The sequence below is a fragment of the Geotrypetes seraphini genome, chromosome 8 (assembly GCF_902459505.1).
Source record: "Geotrypetes seraphini chromosome 8, aGeoSer1.1, whole genome shotgun sequence".
NCBI lineage: Eukaryota > Metazoa > Chordata > Amphibia > Gymnophiona > Dermophiidae > Geotrypetes > Geotrypetes seraphini.
The window spans coordinates 79,903,097-79,916,058 of NC_047091.1; the positions used below are offsets into that span (position 1 = coordinate 79,903,097).

Here is a 12,962-nt window from a genome sequence, read left to right on the forward strand (position 1 = left end):
TATATCACCTTTCTATGCGTACAACCAAAGCGGTTTACATATTATATGCAGGTAGTTTCTCTATCCCTAGTGGGCTCACAATCTTTTGTTTTGTATCTGGGGCAATAGAGGGGTAGATGATTTGCCCAGGGCCACAACGAGCTGCAGAGGGAATCAAACTCAGGTCCCCAGGTTCTCAGGACATTTTACTAACCATTAGGCTACCCCTCCACTCCAGTGCTTACAAAAGTGTCTCTCCAGTAGTGTGCCCTGAAGAGATTCAGAATTTTATTTTAAAAATTCCCTTCATAAGTATACACTAGAATAGATGACTTGTACGTCACGTACTCAAGAGTCTGTCAATGTTATGAGCGTCTGTGTACATAAGGATACAACTGCCCAGGCACGCATCATTCTTTGATGAGATTGGTCCTTGAAAACTAACGGCAAGTAATTTAATTTTTATATTTTATGCAGTAGTTATCCTAACTTGAGCAACAAAGCAATCAAGGTGTTCCTTCCGTTTGGATCGTCTTATCTTTGCAAACTTGGATTTTCATCTCTGACAGAAATTAAATCGAAAAAAGAGAATGACTGCAGATGACAGATGATGAAATGCGTGTTTGCTTGTCGACTAAATATCGAGCCACATTTTGAGTTAATTTGCACTCAAAAACAAGCACATCCATCGCATTAATTAGCAATTCAATTCTATCCACTTTAGTTTCACTGTTATTACAATTACCCATACGTAGCTTAAAGAACTTTAAATAAATAACTCTCAAATTTAATTTTTTGTTGGTTTCGCAATTTTATAATTTAAGTTATAATGTGCCGTGAGAAATATTTAAGAGCATAAGAATTGCCACTGCTGGGTCAGACCAGTGGTCCATCGTGCCCAGCAGTCCGCTCACGCGGCGGCCCCTGGGTCAAAGACCAGTGCTCTAAAATGAGTCCAGCTTCACCTGTGTACGTCCCAGTTTAGCAGGAACTTGTCCAGCTTAGTCTTGAAATCTTGGAGGGTGTTTTCCCCTATAACAGACTCTGGAAGAGCGTTCCAGTTTTCTACCACTCTCTGGGTGAAGAAGAACTTCCTAACGTTTGTACAGAATCTATCCCCTTTTAACTTTAGAGAGTGCCCTCTCATTCTTTCTACCTTGGAGAGGGTGAACAGTCTGTCTTTATCTACTAAGTCTATTCCCTTCAGTATTTTGAATATTTTGATCATGACCCCTCTCTGTCTCTTCTTTTCAAAGGAGAAGAGGCCCAGTTTCTCTAATCTTTCACTATACGGCAACTCCTGTAGCCCCTTAACCATTTTAGTCGCTATTCTCTGGACTCTTTCGAGTAGTACAGTGTCTTTTTTCATGCCAGAGCATGCCAGAGCTAAAAATGTTTGAGAGACACTGGCTTAGCACTTACATAACACTGTACTTGATACATTTAGGTGACAACAGTTACGACATTTCTATGGCTGGTATAAATCTAGGCACATAAATGGTAAGGTATTCTGGTACCAGATTATAAATAATAGAATCTGAGTGCCTAGATCAGAGGTGGGCAACTCCAGTTATCAAGGGCCGGAATCCAGTTGAGTTTTCAAGATTTCCCCAATGAATATGCATGAGATCTGTTTGCATGCACTGCTATCAATACATATTCATTGGGGAAATCCTGAAAACCCGACTGGATTCCGGCTCTCGAGGACCGGAGTTGCCCACCCCTGGCCTAGATGCTGCATTAGAATAGGCTCTCACCGCATGGCAATGGAACGCCTAAAGGAAGGCACCCACTTATAAAATTGCTCCCATAGTGTGCTGTGACATTGTAACAGCTTCACCCTCCTCTCATATGGTACATGTATGCACATCACACACCAGCTTGTGCCTTTGTGGGTAATGGAAAAGGGCTTTGCTGTTAACTTGGGCGATCTGCACTTGTTTTCATAGATCGAGAGGCAGATAGCGATGAAGAGGAGGATGAGGAGCAGTCTGATCCCAAGAAACCCACTACAGATGAGGTAAACTCCTTCAAAGCAGTGACTCTTTCCTGTTAGAATTCTTCTGCTGGCATCAGTGACTGGTGTGTGGTTCCTAGAACACCCTTGTCTCAGAATTAGTGGCTGATATGTGCTTCCTGGGACTGACTGCCATGGATAGTACATGGTTACTTTGTCTGTGCTTCTGATATAGGGCACAGCAAGTAGTGAGGTGAATGCCACAGAGGAGATGTCCACCTTGGTGAATTATGTAGAACCTGTGAAGTTCAAGTCTTTTGATGTGGCAAACAGTGAGTATCCTAGACTTCAGAGGGTGATAGCAGCTGATGATGTGACATGGATATTGTGTTGAATGGCATGATTGTGGAGAGGAAATGGGATCAGAACATGAGACGGACCAGTAAACTGATTACATATCTTTTCTCCAACTAACTCTTGCTGATGCTGGCTCTCACTTTCACTGTCCCTCTTGTTGTCTCTCTCTCTCTCTCGAATATTGCAGAGCGAAATAAATATTATGAGATGTCATCCTTTGTCGAGACAAAGGGCCTGGAGCAGCTCACCAAGTCCCCCATGGAGTTTGTGGAGTATCCTTCTAATATCTCATTGTGCTCTAAAATTCTGTGTCTTCATATTAGCCCATTTACCCTTTCCTCCTCCTACTTCCCAACACATATCTGAGGTTCTCCTCTTAACCGTGGACCCCCACCATCAGATATAATAAGAAGCAACTGAGTCGCATCTACCCTAAGGGAACACGTGTGGATTCATCAAATTACATGCCCCAGGTCTTCTGGAATGCTGGTTGCCAGATGGTGGCACTCAACTTCCAGAGCCTTGGTAAGGGGCCATGGGATATCCTCTTTTTTTATTTTTTTTTTTTTGGGGGGGGGGGGGTGCGAGGCTCAGAGACAAGTCTTGTGAAACAGGTTTGCTGGGTATAAGTCTGGGACCATTTTAACTTGTTGAGATGCAGCAAATGCTAGTAGCCCTTTCTCATCTTAGGCCCTTGTGCCTCTCCCCTGTTGCATAAGTACTCAACTTCCATTGATGCTACTTGTTGTTATGTTATTTTGTTTTCACACCACCTTCCTGCCCCTACACCCATTCTCATAAATCACGGTGTTGGCAATTCTTCCCTAATCTTTATTGGTACTTGTGCCACAGATCTCCCCATGCAGCTGAATATGGGCATTTTTGAGTACAACCACCGAAGCGGTTACTTACTGAAGCCAGAGTTCATGCGACGAACTGACAAGCCCTTTGACCTCTTCACTGAGAACATTGTGGATGGTATTGTAGCCAATACTGTTAAAATCAAGGTGAGGAAGACTGGAGAGGGTCAATTCATCCACTGCCCTTCATGGTCAGGTGTAACTGTAGGGACATCAAGCATTGGATGGAGCAGAAATATTTGGAACGTTGGACGTTTGTGACCTGTATAGGAGAGAGTCTATGTTGGTGGATTCCAGCATCTCACTGCTTTATCTCCTCTCCTAGATTATTTCGGGTCAATTCCTGTCAGATAAAAAGGTGGGGATATTTGTGGAGGTGGATATGTTCGGACTGCCTGTTGACACTAAGCGCAAATTCCGCACCAAAACCTCTCAAGGGAATTCCTTCAACCCTGTTTGGGATGAGGAGCCCTTTATTTTTCAGAAGGTAATGGGCCTCATGTACTGTCTCTCACTTTTCTTCTAGATTTCACCTTCCTTTCTAAACCTCCCACTTCTTCCACATCATCTACCCCTTCCTTTTTCATTTCCTTACCCATTCCTACCTTTTATCTTTCTTGTTCTTTCATAACCTTGCCCTTCCTCCTTCCCCATGACTCTCCTTCTTTTCCTCCTCCTCACTCTCCTCTCTCTCTCTCTGCACAGGTGGTGCTCCCCACACTGGCCTCTCTCAGGATCGCTGTATTTGAGGAAGGAGGGAAGTTCATTGGCCATCGTATACTGCCTGTGAGCGCCATCAGACCAGGTGATGGAAGGGGGAAAACAAGGGATGGACTCCTTGTCTTCTCATCACACTCATTCCTGGCCCCTCACTTGTTGTTAGGTTAATTATGTGATCTTTCTGTGGAATCGTATATTTTGTCTCTGCTCCCCTGTCTGTTTGTGTCTTTGCCTTTCTCTTTCTCAAGTTTCAAGTTTTATTTAAAATTCGATGTACACGCATTGTCAGATATTTCAAAGCGAATTACAATTCTAAAATGGGGAGAACAATACAATACATAGACAAAATTTCAGACAGTCAGACAGACAAATCCGGACTGGTACAAGAAGGAAGAGGGGAAGAACTACAAAAATTATAACAAAGAAAGAACATATAGGGATAACACAACCAGGAGGGGAAAATGTAAAAATAGAAATATATAGAAAGAAAGTCAGAGAATATATACGAAAAAAGAAGTGTAGACAAGAAAGTCTTGGTCTACAGCGTACCCTTCAACCTATACATTGCTTCCCTTAGCTCCTGCCTAGATAAACTAGGCCTAACCTCCTACAGCTATGCAGACGACATCACCATTCTCCTTCCTTTCGACCAACCAGCGCCCTCCATGGCAGACACAATACACAAAAAACTTGAAACAGTAGCAACATGGATGAAAGAACACAAACTAAAATTAAATCCCGACAGAACAAACTTCATCATCCTCGAAAATAGCAAAACCCCAACCATAACAAAAATAGTAATAAACTCAATCCCATACCCCATTCAATCCACTTTAAAACTCCTGGGAGTGCTGATAGACAGAGGATGTACCATGCAGCCACAAATCAACAAAACAATAAAAAAAAAAAATCATTCCCAGTCATGAGAAACCTAAGGCAAATTCAAAAATTATTTGACAGAAAACAGTTCCAACTTGTGGTACAATCCCTAGTCCTAGGTCTAATAGACTACTGCAACATACTATATATCCCTTGCCCAGTAACCATGATAAAACAACTACAAACAGTACAAAATACAGTCCTGAGACTTATCTACTCGCTGAAGAAATACGATCATTTCACAGAGACATACCATGACTCACACTGGCTCCCAATACAAGCGAGAGTACTCTTCAAATTCTACTGCCTACTATTTAAAACCATAAACGAAGACAGCCCAGCCTACTGGAGCAACCGACTAATTCAATCCACCTCAACCAGGTACAGGTGAACCCACACACCATTCTCGCATCCTCCAACCAAAAAGTCAAATGAAAAACTGTACGACAACCTCCTAACCACTCGAGCAGCAAAACTGGACCACCAACTCTCCAACTTACTGATCTTGACCACAGACTACAAAACCTTCAAAAAAGAAACGAAAACCCTACTATTCAAAAAATATATAAAACCAAACTAACACAACTAGATCTATCTCTAACATCACCTGTAATACTCTCCAATCCTTAGCAACTTAGAAAATGTCCAGACTATTCCTTATGTACCTCTAAATGTCCTGACAATTCATATGCAATCTGCCTCGAACCGTAAGGTAATGGCGGAATAGAAATCACTAATGTAATATAAATTTCAAAGGCATGATAAAAGAAATTTAAACAATAAAAATTTGTGATCCTCGAGTCTGTTTCAAAGGCATCTTTTATACAGGAAGCCTTTTAGAGAGCTTTTGAATCGGTCCAATGACATTTCATTACGCAAGTAACCTGGTAAAGCGTTCCAGAGCTGTGGGGATATAACTGGAAAAATAGCAGCCCGCCTTGTATTAATAATTTTTAAGGAGGGAATTGAAAGAAGATGGTGTTCTGTTGATCTTAATGTCCTGGATGGAGAGTATGGTATCGAGAAATACCGGTGATTTTGATAGCTGGATTTTGAAAATTATTAGAGCGATTTTATATGTGATTCTATAAGAAATTGGAAGCCTGTGTGCATTTTTCAGAAGGGGTGTCACGTGGTCAAACTTTTTAGAATTTGTGATCATTTTTATTGCCGTGTTTTGAATTATTTGTAATCTTCTCAGTTCTTCCTCTTTTTCTCTTCGTCTCATGCCTCTGGTGTTTGCTGCTTGCAGGATATCACTACATTTCTTTGCGGAATGAGAGTAACCAGCCTCTCTGTCTCCCTGCCCTGCTCGTCTACACTGAAGCCAGCGATTACATCCCAGATGATCACCAGGGTAAGGCGTCATAGGGCAGTGATGTGCTGCACATCTGCATCTGCTACTTGCATTTTGACGTCACACAATTTTGTATCTTGTAGATTATGCTGAAGCACTTTCTAATCCAATCAAACATGTCAACATGGAACAGCGTACAAAACAATTAGTAGCACTGATTGGAGAGAGTGAGGTAAGACGCCACCTCTCCCCCCCCCCCCCCCCCTGCTTAGTGACCACACTGACTGGAGAAAGAAAGATGGGATCCCCCTTCAATTTCCCAACTTGTTATCACAATCCAAATAACAATGATCAGAGAGGGTTAAATAAGAACCTCTTCTGCCCCCCACCCATCTTATAGTGTTGATTAAGATCAAATTAAGGTCTCTGACCTCCAACTCTAATCCAGCACCTCCAACATCCTGCAGTACTGATTAGAGAGAATGAGATGAAGCCCCTGACCTCTAACCCCCCAATTCCATTCTCAGTTTTGACAATTTGAACAGGTAGTGCTGGATCCCATGGCTCTTGGGTGGCCTGTGTGGGGGAGCACCTCTAGTGCAGGGCACTTCATCAGCTGGGCAGGAAGGTTGCAAGGGATCTTGGTGAATTGCAGAGGTTGAGATCTCTGTTCTCCTGAGGAGTTTTGAAACATTTTTCCTTATTTATTGCAATCAGGGAACCAACCTGGAAAAGCCGAAGGAGCTGCCAAAATTGGACACCAAATCCCTACCTACACAAAAAACAGTGCCAAAGATCGACCCCCCTATCACTGTCGGCTCATGTCTGACCAGCCTTAGGAACCTAGGTAAGAGCATGGTGTGTTTCATAGGTGTCAACTCGATGGGTGCTTGAACACCCCCAATACTAAGCAAACTCAATTACTCTGACTCGACAGCGTTTGCTTGTGTTGCGTTTAGCGCCCCTTATTATTCTGCAAAGTTGGCTCCTATCGTGTGTGTTAACTGCTGCAACTGCATTTCTTCACCTTCACATTACACACTCGAATAAGCTGGGTTTTGGCTCTGGAGAAAATGATCTGGGAGTACAGTTCCCTCTCAGGCTACAGTATAAACCCAGGGAAGACAGAATTGTGCTGGAGGAGAGAGATGGGCTGATGGATTTATTGAATAGCTTTGTTTAAAATACTAGAGAAATGTGTGGGACTCATAACCAAAGTCTCTCTCCCACTGCAAGAAGCTTGGTGCTTAATACTATTTGATGGTGCAGTTTAATGTGATCAGGAGAGGTATGTGGTGGGTTTTTTTCCCCTTATAGTGGCTTGGAATCAGACCTACTTGTTTTGTAAGGATTGGGAGAAATATTAGAGTTGAGTCTCCTCTGTGGCTGATGTTGATTTTTTGTCCCATTTAGGTTTAGCCTATGGTTGGTTGAAGTTCGTTAGGGGGGTTTCTTGGATGACATTGGTTATATTTCGTACTACTTATTTTGTTCTCTTTGGAACATTCATTAAAAAAAAAAAACTTAAATGCAACTAGAGGATGGGATGGGGAGGGGAGTTTAGGTAGGGAATGAAACTAAAATATTGAACAACTTGAGTGTTTATTGGACTAAATGTACCTTTGCTTAATAAAAATTGTTTATACATAAAAATGCCCGAGAAAAAAAGGGGGGGGGGGAGGGGTTTCACGTGACTAAGCGGGTGTCGTTGAGTGGAGCACCTGGGCCCTTGAGATTAACATCAGCCCCCTCAAACTGCTTTAGAATTCAATTTTACAATGATTCTGTAGTGACTCCAGAGACATTAACTTGGATTACAGAAATTGATTTTGTGGCATCCAAAGTTCCGAAGAAGGATCGAGATCACAGCCGCACAGGAGAGCACAATATGGCAGAGGATGAAATGATGGGCCAGCCTTTGTTTGGATTCAGTTGGGTGTGGCAGAGATTGTGGCTGAGGTCAAAGCTTTCTTGGAGACCTCAATCGATTGGAAGTTGCAAAATATTGAAACACAGTTAGTAATACTGTGATACGGTTGATTCAAAATTAGAGACCTTACAGAAAGATCTTCAGTCATATCAACAGTGCCTCTCGGATATGGAGAATGTAGTACAGAGCAAAGTGTTGCAACAAACAGAATTTCAAAAGAAGCTGGACAAGATAAAGAGTAAGATAGACGATCTAAAACAGATCGCGTTGCTGCAACTTACGATTTGTTGGCTTAACAGAATCCATCAAGGAGTCAGACCCCAGAGGCTTTCTGGAGATCTAGATTAGAGAATGACACGGTGGCGGTTTACCCGCGGCCACCGCATTTTAGCCGTGGGTCACCCGCCGAAAACGGGGAAGAAAACTAGCAGTCGCTGCGGCGACGGGGACAAGGCCATTCACCGCCCGCGGGGCGGTGAATGGTCTTGTCCCCCGCAGTGAGGCATGAAGGATCGCGCGGTCCCCGCAGCTCACACCCGCCCGCCCAATCGATTCCAGTGTCCAGCCAGCTCTCTCCCCTCTCCTCACCCCAGTCCGCAGATCCTCCTCCTCGGCGACCCGCACGCTACCAGAGAGCCGCGCACACCCGCCGCTGCTCAGCCTCGATCTTCTGCTCTGACGCAACCGGAAACAGGAAGTTGCAGCAGAGCAGAAGATCGAACACTGAGCAGCCGCGCGTGTGCGGCTCCCTGGGAAAGCGCGCAGGTTGCCGAAAAAGAAAACCCACAAACCAAGGTGAGGAGAAGGGAGAGAGCCGGCCAAACACCAGGATCGACCGGGCAGGCAGGTAGTGGCCGCGGGGACCGTGCGATCGCTAGTGTTCCCGGCTCAAATTGGAAGGAGGGAGTGAAAGGAAAAAGGCTTATATGGATGCAGCGGGGACGGTGACGGGGCGGTGAATGGGATGGCAGTGGCGGTGACGGGGCGGTGAAAGGGATGGCGGTGACGGTGACGGGGCGGTGAAGGGATCGGCGGTGACGGGGCGGTGCAGAGGATGGTGGGCCGGTGACGGGGCGGTGACGGGGACAGATTTTTTCCCCGTGTCATTCTCTAATCTAGATTCCCAAGGAGCTCAATCTAGAGCCTGTGGCAGAAGAGCTTAGAATGGATTGTGCTTGTTGCCTGGGGCAACTTAAAACAATGGATTCATGACCCAGAATTGTTGTTCTGAAGCTTCTGAACTTTGTACATAAACAAGAGATCCTCAGGGCTTTTCGCTTAAAGGCTTAGGGCTCCTTTTACTAAGCCGCGTTAGCGTTTTTAGCGCACACTAAACCCGCGCTACGCAGCTACAACTAATGCCAACTCAATGCTGGGATTAAGGTCTAGCGCGGGTGGCAATTTAGCGCACGCTATTCTGCGCGTTAAAAGTCCTAACGCAGCTTAGTAAGAGGAGCCCTTAGTCAACTATGAGAACAACTGAATTCTCTTGTTTTCAGTATTTCTCTGCTGCTGTCTCAATTCGCCAGAAAGCCTTCTCATCACCCTGTAGTTTATTACATGAGAAGAAAGTGTATTCACTGTTATTATATCTGGCATAGTTGAGAGTGGTTTATAAGGGAGACACTAAAGTTTTTGAGGAGCCTGAGGAGGCTATGCAATTTGCTTAGAATTTACCAGAATCCACTAATGTGTGGTGCAGTGGTTGGAGCTGCAGCCTCAGCACCCTGGGGTTGTGGGTTCAAATCCCGCGCTGCTCCTTGTGACCCTGGGCAAGTCACTCAGTCCTCCATAGTCCCAGGTATGTTAGATAGATTGTGAGCCCACCGGGACAGATAGGGAAAATGCTTGAGTACCTGATTGTAAAAACCGCTTAGATAATCTTGATAGGCGGTATATAAAAACCTAGTAAACTTGAGACTTGGAAGTATCATTGGATATAGCAACACTGTGTGTATTTACTGGTGGATTAAACAGAAACTGATGGCTTCATGGAGATATGCTTAGTTGGAGCTGAGTTTACTTGAACAATACTATTCCTTGGAATGTTCACTTTACCAGGGGCTGTAGTGCCTTGATTTTCCAATTTCTCTGAATAAAAGACCTGGCCTTTGAAGCCCTTTGAAGAATGTTGTTTAATAAAGTACACTGTTAGTCTGGACTTCTCCAGTTTAAATTTTTGTTGTTGTTTTGGAAAGTTCTGGTTTAATTCTAAGTTTATGGTTACCAGAGAAAATGGAGTGTATTTGAAAAGAGACTATATAAATACTGTTAAAGGCAAACAAGTCTGATATTGTTTATGGTAAACTAGTCTTTAAGCCCGTTACATTAACGGGTGCTAGAATAGATGTGTCTGTCTGTCTGTGTTTCTTTATCTCTCTCTCCTTGGCCGCTGTCTGTTTCCTTCTGTCTCCCCCTCCCCCCCCGAGCAAAGCTGTCTGCCCCCCAGCACCCACCTCCCCCCCCCCAAATGTCTCTCCATGGCCCTCTTCTGTCTTCCCCCCCAGAGCAAAGCTGTCTGTCCCCAGCACCTCTCCCCCCAAAGCAGCCCCCTTTCCCTATCTCTCCATGGCCCCTTCTGTCTCCCCCCAGCAAACCCCTCCCCCCTAACCCTCTCCCTGTCTCTCCATGGCCCCTTCTGTCTTCCCCCCCAGAGCAAAACTGTTTGCGGGTGGCTCCTTGACCAATCCGCGCTTACAATGGCCCCACACTCGCGGTCTGGCTGGCTCCCCCACCAAAGCCCTTCGCAGCGGCAGCCCCTCCCCCTCAAGACACATTTCAAATCTGACATATTGTAATCACAAAACAGAAAATAAAATTATTTTTCTTACCTTTTTTTTGTCTGGTCATTATTCATATCATGTAGGGGTCCCTGGCTATGGTTGGCTTTTGATAACTCTCTTGCCAGGGCCCCTTCTTTCTTCTTCCCTCCCTCCATCCCGGCAGCTGAAGACAGGCTCCTCCCCCCAGTGGTCTGAGACAGGAGCGAGCATCCACAATGCGCAGATAGTGAGTTAGGAGAGGGTCTGAGGGCAAAGAGGGGCTCAACAGCGCACAACCACCTTTCCTTCTCTCCCTCCATCAGGTGCAGTGAATCCACCAATGTTAAAAGGAACCGCGTCGAAATCAGAGGCCTGCCACTGCCGTAGCACTTTCCCCTCTGCCTTGGTCCCGTCCCTTCTCTGACATATGGGACTGCGGCAGAGGGAACGTGTTACAGTGGCGGCAGGACTCCAATTTCAAAGCAGCTCCTTTTAACATAGGCGGAGCTGAACTGTACACAGGGCCGGACGCAAGAGGAGCCGCCACCGCGAAAAACCCCAGCAAGGGAGCCAGGCGACGGAGAGGGCAGGGGGTGCTAGCGACCGGCAGCCGCCGCTCCGCAGGTGGAGAGCAGGGAAGGCCAGACCGTAAGCCGCTCATGCGCACTTCCTAGCTACAGCTCACAGAAAATGGACGCACGCATAGGAAGTACGCATGCGCGGCTTACCGTTTTATTATATTAGATGACCAGATTGGATGTTTTGATTTTGTGAGAAAGCCACATGGTACATTCTGCTCATTTTAGTTTCAGTTCTTAATTTGCTATATTGTTAGACATTTAAATAGATCACCAAACGTGATTTTTATAAGCGAGTATGTGTTTTTGGTCCTCGCTTTCATTATTAAGTTCAAGTTCAAGTTTATTTATTCTTGATGAATCGCCTATTTAAATTACTAGGCGATGTACAATAATAATAACATAAATTAATAAAATTAAACAAATAAATGTTAATATTGACATAAAAACAAATTTGTTGTTAGTTAAAATTTAACAAACTTAACAGACTGAGTGTAGACAAAACTTTAAAATAATTTTGTGGGTAAGACTTACAAGACATGTGTGGTTAAGAGGGGGAATAGTTACAATTTTTGATAGAAGAGAAGAAAAAACATAAAAGGGAAGAACAAGAAGAGGGGTAATAATAGCTGTTTAAAAAAAAAAAAAAAATTCAAGTTGCAGTTAAAAAATAATCGATTTTTTTAGTGTCCTAAGATCCATACGCATCTTTAAAAAGAAAGGTTTTTAACGTTTTTTTAAACAGTGTTAGATCTTTTATTTCTCTAATGTATTGTGGTAAAAGATTCCATGAATGCGGGGCCATAACTGAGAACATGTCGTGTCTTCTAGTTCCTATCATTTTAATTGAAGGCACGGAAAGAAGATTAAATGAAGTTGAACGAAGTGATCGTGTTATACTATAAGGGATAAGCCATCTGTTAATAAATTGGGGTTCATTAAAGTTTAAAGCTTTAAACACCAAAAGCAGTAATTTAAAGGTGATGCGATGGTTTATCGGAAGCCAATGGGATTTAATCAGCAGTGGGGTAACATGATCATATTTTTTAGCTTTGTAAATTAGCTTCACAGCGGTATTTTGTATAAGTTGCAACCTTCTTTTTTCTTTTTGTGTTATGTTTATAAGAAGGGAATTGCAGTAATCTATTTTAGACATTATTAGGGAATGAATGAGAATATTAATGGATTCTGGTTGTAAGAATTTTGCAAGAGAGCGAATCAATCGAAGTTTATAAAAACATGATTTAACGATATTGTTAATGTAGTCGTGGTATGTGAGCTTATCATCTATCAAAACGCCTAGTATTTTTATAGAAGTGACCTGTTCTAAATCAATATTATTGATAGAGATTGGAGATCTTAATGTTATATCTTTTTTCCAAGGAAAAAGCATCGATTTTGTTTTATTAATATTTAATGATAGTTTATTTGTATTTAGCCAATTTTTTATTGTTGCAAGTTTATTGTTAATGGCTGCGATATCATCATCGCTATCTGGATCCAATGGATGAATTAGCTGAATATCATCAGCATAGACGAAAGCTGTAAAACCTAAAGATTGGGCTATGTTTAGAAGTGGTGAAAGAAATATATTGAAAAGGAGAGGAGATAGTATTGAGCCTTGTGGGATACCATAATCTAAT

The 12,962-nt window shown here is 43.4% G+C and overlaps 1 protein-coding gene across 1 annotated transcript in view; it reads left to right on the forward strand.

The window, feature by feature from the left end:
- PLCB3 (phospholipase C beta 3) overlaps nt 1-12,962 on the forward strand; it is a 121,793-nt gene that overhangs the window by 92,690 nt on the left and 16,141 nt on the right. Inside the window, exons 16-25 of the mRNA XM_033953599.1 lie at nt 1,929-1,999; nt 2,172-2,268; nt 2,481-2,565; nt 2,694-2,818; nt 3,146-3,300; nt 3,479-3,640; nt 3,859-3,958; nt 6,005-6,109; nt 6,193-6,281; nt 6,767-6,896. Coding sequence (XP_033809490.1) covers nt 1,929-1,999; nt 2,172-2,268; nt 2,481-2,565; nt 2,694-2,818; nt 3,146-3,300; nt 3,479-3,640; nt 3,859-3,958; nt 6,005-6,109; nt 6,193-6,281; nt 6,767-6,896 — 1,119 coding nt within the window. The remainder of the gene's footprint in view (nt 1-1,928; nt 2,000-2,171; nt 2,269-2,480; nt 2,566-2,693; nt 2,819-3,145; nt 3,301-3,478; nt 3,641-3,858; nt 3,959-6,004; nt 6,110-6,192; nt 6,282-6,766; nt 6,897-12,962) is intronic.